Genomic DNA, 8416 nt, shown 5'->3' with positions numbered 1-8416 from the left:
CGTATCTACCCGACTGGTGTCTCATTGCTCCTCAACTCGCTACTGATTCCAGCCAGCTCGTTGGCTCCACCTCTGGCTCTTTCGACACCAGCTCGGATCTGTGATACTGATCCCCAGGCTACACTTCAGTTCTCCAGGCCCAGTTCTCCACCTCGACTTGTCAGCCCTTTGGATCCGCCTTGGCTCTACACTCCCTCAGCTCCGCTGTGGTCCATCATCACTAAGACTCCACTGAGCTCTCTCATCCCTCCAGTTCCACCTTGGTCTCTCGTCACCCTGGTTTTGCTGAGGACTTCCGGGCCTTCGGCTGTGCCTCAACCCTCCACCCCTTCAGCTTCACCGGGATCCTCCTTCCCTCTGGTTCCACTGTGGTCCTTGCTCCCTCCGGTGTTGCCCCGTTCTGCCAGGTCCTCGTCTCCACCTCGGTCTCGAGCCGATAATGTCACCTCGGCCCTCCAAGCCTGCGATGTCAACCTTACGGCTTCGCCATGGTCTCCAGCTCGTCCCGCTCCACTGCCATTGGTCGATGCTCAGGCTCTGCCCTGTAGGACGTTTAGGACTTCGCATTGGCTCCTCCCTCCGCCAGTTCCACCTTGGTGTTCCTCTCTGCTCTCCCTTCCTGTCTCCACCTTCAGACTCTCCTTGTCCTCCTCCTAATTACGTTCAGCTGTCTGTCGTTAAGTTCCCCTGTGTATTTATACCCCGTTTCTGTCAGTTCATGGTCGGTTCTCGTCTATATGTGAGTAGTTTGTGTGATTGTTCCCGCTGCCTTCCTCCATGTATTATCTTCGTGTTTATCAAAGAAAGTTAGAATTTAGTCTTCCTCGTGTTCATTCTGAGAACTACCACATCAGTTGTGACAAATTATATATATTATTTTATTCAAAGTAATAATCTTTCATGTTTTAGTTTTTATAAAAACGACTAAAATTCATAATGTTTCATCAAAATAACTTTCTCCACTTCAGCAACAACCTTTTCCACTCAAGTATTGTAAGTATAGTATAATAAGACTTTGGGTTTTTTCAGTTAACATTGTTTTAATAAAATATTATTCTTCCTCCATAATCAGTCCATCCTGATCATCACAGCACTTTTACAAACTGTCGCCTGTGTCTCCATGGTGACTGATATTTTCCCCCTGTGAGTCGAGAGTGTCGTTCAGTCTATAAATAACTGGACAGACGGTTCGTCCTTCCATTAATTGGTCTGTTGATGAATCAGACAGTACATTATGATAGAGAAATTCATATTATTTTTCATCATCAATAATTCCATCATGCCAACAGAGGGATGGATGTTTTTCACATTGATGTTAATCTTTTTATCAATATTTTACAAACACACAGACAAATTCTTTAGAGAGACGAAATTGAGTTTCTGAGAAAGACTGTTATGATAGAAACACCTGAGTGACAAATAAAAGAGGAGAGCAAGAACAGTCTGTTTGATCCTGCAGTGAAAAACCAGAGTATGTCATTCATAGAAAACGCAACGTTTTAAACTTACATCAAAGAACCGTGTGTGTGAGTGCCTGTGTGTGAATGTGTGTGTGTGTTTGCTTGACTCCTTTGAAAATGAAAAACTGACTACTGAAGTCTCTTTCTTTCACTCTCTCTCAGAAAAACGTGGTAAAATGTGTTTATTATTGAACTTAAATCTTACAAAACCTGTCAAGAACAGTCATGTTTCACCTCAGAATCAAAAGAAGAAAATATATTTTGCATGATGATAGCTTACTTTATGATTTCTGCCATTTTGACAATTTTTAAATGAATATTAAACAATAATGCAATGTAATGTAATTCAAAAACTACATTGTAATGTATAGTGTGTGTAATCATATATATATACACACACACACACACACACACACACACACACACACACACACACACACACACACACACACACACACACACACACACACACACACACACACACACACAGAGCCTAAAACTAACTTTTTGCAGGTGACTTATAAAAAATATTTTTTACTGGCCATGAAACATTTTTTCAGGCAGTTTTGACACCAAAGTTTTAGATTCCAGTGAAAAATCACAATTCTCTATTCCACAATATTTAATACCACAGCTAAACTAGTAGCCTGACTAATATACATTTTCAACATTACCTGAAAACACAGGAATGTATTATTTGATCACTTTATAGAGTGAGCTATATTTGAAAATTACAATGAAATAAATTCTGTTTTATAAGTGAAATCACAAATAATTTTGTCATATTTCTATATTTTATCTGGAAACGACGATGTTGCTGTAGTAAACCTGAAAGCCATTCAATGATTCAGAATCAGATTTAATTAAACAATTATTTATATCTAAGAAGTGACTATTAATCTTGTTTATTTCTGATCATTTTGTTTTGGCTAGTAGAGGCTCTGAATGGCTGGTAACTTAAAATTTAATTTTCAAAGTTTCAAACCCTGTATATACTTTGTCTTTCCTTCTTGTTGTTGACTGTGTGAGATGTTCTCTGTGCACTTACAGTCCTCCTCTCTTTCTCCGCAGTCTGTTCGCAGTATTCCCGAGGAGTGTTCGCGATCTTCGGCCTGTACGACAAGCGCTCGGTCCACACGTTGACGTCGTTCTGCAGTGCGTTGCACATCTCTCTGGTGACGCCCAGTTTCCCCGCCGAGGGCGAGACTCAGTTCGTGCTACAGCTTCGGCCCTCCATCCGGGGGGCGCTAATGAGTCTTCTCGACCACTACGACTGGAGCCGCTTTGTGTTCCTGTACGACACCGACAGAGGTAAGGAGCGTCAGAAACACACACTCATCAAACATGTCAAAGCTCTGTGTCACAGCACTGAACTCATCAGGGGCCCGTAGTTGAACAGACTCAGGGTTACAGGGTTCACAAAACCAAACCAATCAACTTTCTCTGATCCTGAGTTTATGCATAACTATGGAGCACATGCATATGAAAGTGTGACATCAGTAGTGAACAGCCAATCAAAAGCTGTGAAACAGTGAATCTGCGATTCAATTCTCTTTTCTGCTGAATAATAAGAGAAAAAATATTACGATTTTGAACACATTTCAAATCTGACATTTATTTTAAAGTATGTGCACTTACCTAAGAAAGTACTTGTGTTATAAGATACATAGGTGAAGGTTAGGTTCAGGGTTAGTACGTAGTTATTACACAGTTATTGTAACTACTATAATAAGTACATAGTATGTACATGGGAAACAGGACTGTAAATTAAAGTGTGGTTACATTTTATTTTAAGGTGTCCATATTACAGTGTAATTATACATTTAATTACTGAGTAATAATAATTAACTACATGTACTTACTATAGGATTAGGGTTTGGTTTAGGGTTAGTTGCCTGTAACTACTGTTACTACTACAGTAATTACATGTAACATGTGTAACAAGGACACTGTAAAATAAAGTGTTACCCAAGTCATTTTAAAGCTAAAACGGCGAATTATGCCGGATAGCAAAATATTTTGTTGATTTTGTGTTGTATTTAGCGATCGTGGAATCGCGGAAAACTGGAGGGACTGTTTGATGTTACATCAGGATTTAATGAGCGTCAGTCTGATTCATCACCAATGACTTATTGACTATAAATTAGTCAAATGTTTCTTTTAGATATTTTTGGGATCAACACCAGATTGCTACTGTACATATCGAAAACATAAATCTATAAAAGACAAGACTGATAAACATATAAACAAATGAATATAAATATAAAGCTTAAATCTACACAATTATACCTTCACAAATACACACTTAAAAATGAAGGTTCTTTATTGGCGTCGATGGTTCCATGAAGACATCCACGGAACCTTCCATTCCACAGAAGGTTCTTTTTAGAATGTTCACTCTTTAACCCTTTAGAACCTGAAGCTAAAATAGGTGTTTTTCACATATTTAGATTTTTTGACTGTACAATTCTAAAACTATGTGCAAGGTGTCATATTTTTCAGGAAAAGATTAGCTTTCAACAAATTACAGTTATTGACCATTATTATGTGTGGTGAGTTTGTAAATAGAATTTAAATTGACAAAAATAAAAAAAACGAGAATAAATTGACTGATTTTTATTTTGAAAAAAAAAAAAACCCAGAAAAAATCATGAACGAAAGAAACTAACACTTTAAAGTTGAAAAATAACTATAATACATATATACAAGTCTTTTTTGTGACATTGGGTTGCACAGTTTTCATTTAGGACACTTTTTTTCATACACGCACACATACAAATGCACGCATTCATAGGCGGCAAGCACACATACACATGCACACACTACATGCTTAGATACGTGAAAGATAACGGCCATCCGCTTCCCAAGTTTCATTAAAAATCATCCCAATCCCCTCTTCTGCTGTCTAACACTTCTTTCGCCATGTGTTTGTTCGTTTCTTTTATTAGTTTATGCAATCCAACACACTCTTAACCTGCCGCGCTTCGTATCTCTCTGTTCAAATCCTTCCTTCCCGCTCTGCCAGAAAGCTGCTGTCATTTGCAGACGGAAAGCATGAAATTACCGTAATAAGCCGTATATTGCCGAAAAGCGCATGTAGTCTACTGTCAGGGGCGATTTAAATGGTTTTGATAGTGCAAACGGTTGAAGAGTTCAGGTAAAATGAATACAGCTTGCATGTGTCTGCGACGACACAGCCGGTTCTGAAGGCTTAAAGAGCCAGAAAATGCTTCTTCTATGTTTTGGAAGCTTTATTTTTAAGAGTGCGCACACATTTGCAGCACATCTGCGGTCTAACTCTCTTGTCTGGCAATCATGGGAGTCCTGGAGCGAGGCTAGTCCAGTCTGTGTGTGTGTGTGTGTGTGTGTGTCAGGCCTTGTAGAAAAGGAGAGTTTCCTGATATGGTTTGCCAGGCTGCAGTTGGCTGTTCTCCGGCCCAGTTTAAGCCCCAGCGCTGGGCCAGTGAAGGCCCGAGATCTCCCTCCTGCTGTTCTTCCACAGCGCGGAGGTCAGTGGAGCGTTAACTGCTCATCCTCGAGCCCAGAGCGACGCCAGAGTCATTCAGTCATCCGTGATCTGAGGCGAGAAAGAGAAGCTAATGGATCTACTCACATCCGCTTTCTTCCCTCATCTTCATTTTCTTCATCTCCTCTCTCGATTAATAAGCGCTGAGGCTTGAATTCGACCCCTAGTCGTTCAATACGAGTTGCTTTATCTGAGGAGCGACGCAGCATAATGTTTTTCCAGTCAATTTTGCTTGTCTTTTTTGTTGATTCCCTGCGGTTCATCCGGCTCGGAGGCACTAGCGTTGACCTCACACCTCCCGTCCACAGATCTGCATTGCGGAAATATCCCCGTCCGCTAAAACGTCTCCTCGGATCGCTCGCTAGCACACATGTGAAACGGTTAATCGCAGGGGAACGTCCGGCTTGTCTAGAGACGTTAGCATCAGCGGCAGCGGTGAAATGGAGTCAGGATGCTTGTGGAAAAAAGAAATCTGTTCATTTGATTCTCAGCTGATTTAACTAAACAAAAATGAACACTAAAATTCTTTCATTAAACTCTTTTATTTTTCTAAAAGCCTTTTGGCCAGAACTCTACTGAGACTTCAGATGTAAAACAACAAACAACGGTTTGTCTTGTAGCTTGATTAACACAGGAAAAGCTTATTAAAAAGACACTTTTACATTTATACAGGAACAGCAATGACATTAGCAGAAATGTCTTTTGGGTGTGCGATATTCACAAAAAATGATATCTCAATATTTTATGGGATATTGTTAAATGTGTGTAAAATGTGTGTTTTTTTGCTGATATCTCGGGTTGTTTAGGCCTGTCGTGGACAAGTTTTCATATTTCTCATGTTAGTTCACAGCAGTGACAGAAATTAACTTTTGCCACCTTAAATTGATTGGCATTTCTACCATTAAAAGATAATTTATTCCTAACCTTATTAGATGAATGCATAATCTTTTTTGTCAGATTTTTAAAAAACATATTATTAACAAATGAAATCATCAATAAAATCAATGTTTACACTGCAGAAGTGGCACAGAAGCTGCAAGCAGCTAAAGCAGAATTTACTCCAGGGTTCCCACGGGTTCTTGAAATCCTTGAAAGTTTGTGAATCGGAAAGTTCGGAAAGTTCGGGAAAATAAACATACAAAAATACGGATCCTTGAAAGTGCTTGAATTTATTTTGTGCAAGTTTTCTAGAAAAAGTTCCATATTATTCCCTCCGGTCCACTAATGTTTTATTTTGCCAACACTTTGTGGCCTATGCACACTAGCATTAGTTACGTGCATTACTAGCTTGCTTGATTTACGTTAGTCACGCGCATTTACGTTAAGTTCACGCGCGCACTAAACTACTATGATGGTGCCTCAACGTTTCATAGTTTCATGCAAAAATTAATACCAGATCATTTTAGAATACAGTATACAGTAGGATGTACTGAATATTCTTTAGTTTTATGCAAAACAGAAATACGACAAATAGAATATCAGATCTCTGTCTTATGAGACCCTGGATCACGTCACCAGTCTCGAGTCACACGGGTATATCTGTGGCAATAGTCAACAATACATTGTATGGGTCAAAATTATAGATTTTTCTTTTATGCCAAAAATCATGAGGATATTAAGTAAAGATCATGTTCCATGAAGATATTTAGTCAATTTACTACTGTAAATATATAAAACATGTATGTGTGTGAGTGAATGCTGCACAATCGCCAACATAAATGAACAACTTTAAAGAAGATTTTCTCAATGTTTTGATTTTTTTGCTCCCTCAGATTCCAGATTTACAATAGTTGTATCTCGACCAAATATTGTCCTATCATAACAAACCACACATCAATGGAGAGATTATTTATTCAGCTTTCATGTGATGTAAAATCTCAATTTCATAAAATTGTTCCATGTGACTGGTTTTGTGGTCCAGGGTCACATATGGCCAAATATTTATGCAAAAAGAAGTTGTGTTTAACACATGAAAACTGTAACAATGTGTCTTACGATGTAACCTTGCTCTCACTTGAAGTGTGTCCCCACATTAAGTCCTTGAATTTGAGTATTGGACCTGAAAGTCCTTGAATTTGAAGTTAACCAAGGTGAGAGAACCATGTTCTGCTATAAATACTGCTATGAGACTAATGTTTTAAACATAATATTTTGAACACACACACACACACACACACACACACACACACACACACACACACACACACACACACACACACACACACACACACACATATATATATACACACACATTTTGTTTTTAAATAAAATGCTTTAAATATAAAACTAAAACCTTGAGAGATCATTGAGTCATTCATCCATCTGATTCATTCAAATGGTTGATTCATTCAGGAATGGATTTATGAATGGATCGCTCAAAAATGCTGATTCATTCAGGAACCAAACATTGCTATGTGTTGCTCTGAGACACACAGTTGTTCTGTGTCTTTAAATGATTTAATCCATCGGTTCTGGCATGCTCACTTTAGCAGAGAAACTGGCCATCTGGAATGGACATGTTTGACCAGCAGTCCAGCACTTGGTTCTGCGCGAGCCTAATGGTTTGACACTTTGGCCAGTTTCTCACAACTGCCTTTTCTTCATGAACACTGACTTTACACTGTTGGTAAACTCTCAGCACTGCTGACCGGGAGCAACACAAGCCTCGAGTTTCCGAGAGACTCTGACCCAGTCGCAGTCTGGCCCTTGTCAAAGGCCCTGTTTACAGCTGGTATCAACCCTTTAAGACCGACGCTCCGTGTCTCTGTTTTAGAGCCGATAGAAACTGAAACCAAATGGCTAGCTCAATAATTCTTTTTGTATACAAAACCAGAGACGTTACACGTTCAGATCAAGCCAAGCGTTGTTTTCTCCCTCTAATGAGTCTGCACAGATTGTGTAATATGCGTTTACAACAAAAACACTAAAATGCATTGCACATCTTTGCACACATAGATCTGCGATTGATAGTTACGTCTTCCGATGGCTCATAGATGTAATTTTAATAAAATATGTAGAAAATTTTAGTTTTTTGTTTATTGCACTTTTGAGCTATATATCTAGTTACTACTGAAAATTACATGCATAGCCTTCAGATTGGGGGTGTAATAGCCTGGGAAAACCCAGACAACTTCCGGCAAATTTAGATTTGCTCTGCAAGTAGTCTGGCAAAGAGCTCATTCAAGCCCATTTCTAATCCCTCGAAATCGCGGCACCAATCAGTAACGTTGGGGTGAGCTTTACACGATGACGATCGCTCTGATTGGTTTTAGGTCTATCCAATTGCGCCCAGAGGCATTTGAGCGACGTCCGTTGGTGACGCCCCTTTGGAAATGAGTTATTAATGAAGCTTTGCCAGACCATAACTCAGTTACTACTGAGAATGGTCTGGTTTTAACCAGGCTAGGGGTGTAAGGATTGTTTTGATGTA

General features: G+C 39.3%; 1 protein-coding gene across 5 annotated transcripts in view; it reads left to right on the top strand.

Moving 5' to 3' along the window:
• Positions 1 to 8416, top strand: part of gria4a (glutamate receptor, ionotropic, AMPA 4a) — a 137328-nt gene that overhangs the window by 46752 nt on the left and 82160 nt on the right. For all 5 annotated transcript variants that reach the window (XM_082179963.1, XM_082179962.1, XM_082179965.1 and 2 more), the window contains exon 3: positions 2532 to 2771. In XM_082179963.1, coding sequence (XP_082036089.1) covers positions 2532 to 2771 — 240 coding nt within the window. The remainder of the gene's footprint in view (positions 1 to 2531; positions 2772 to 8416) is intronic.

Source organism: Leuciscus leuciscus (assembly GCF_965113295.1).
Source record: "Leuciscus leuciscus genome assembly, chromosome: 9".
Classification (NCBI taxonomy): Eukaryota; Metazoa; Chordata; class Actinopteri; order Cypriniformes; family Leuciscidae; genus Leuciscus; species Leuciscus leuciscus.
Note: the sequence above shows the minus strand (reverse complement) of the source record. Positions and strands in the feature narration are given on the sequence as shown.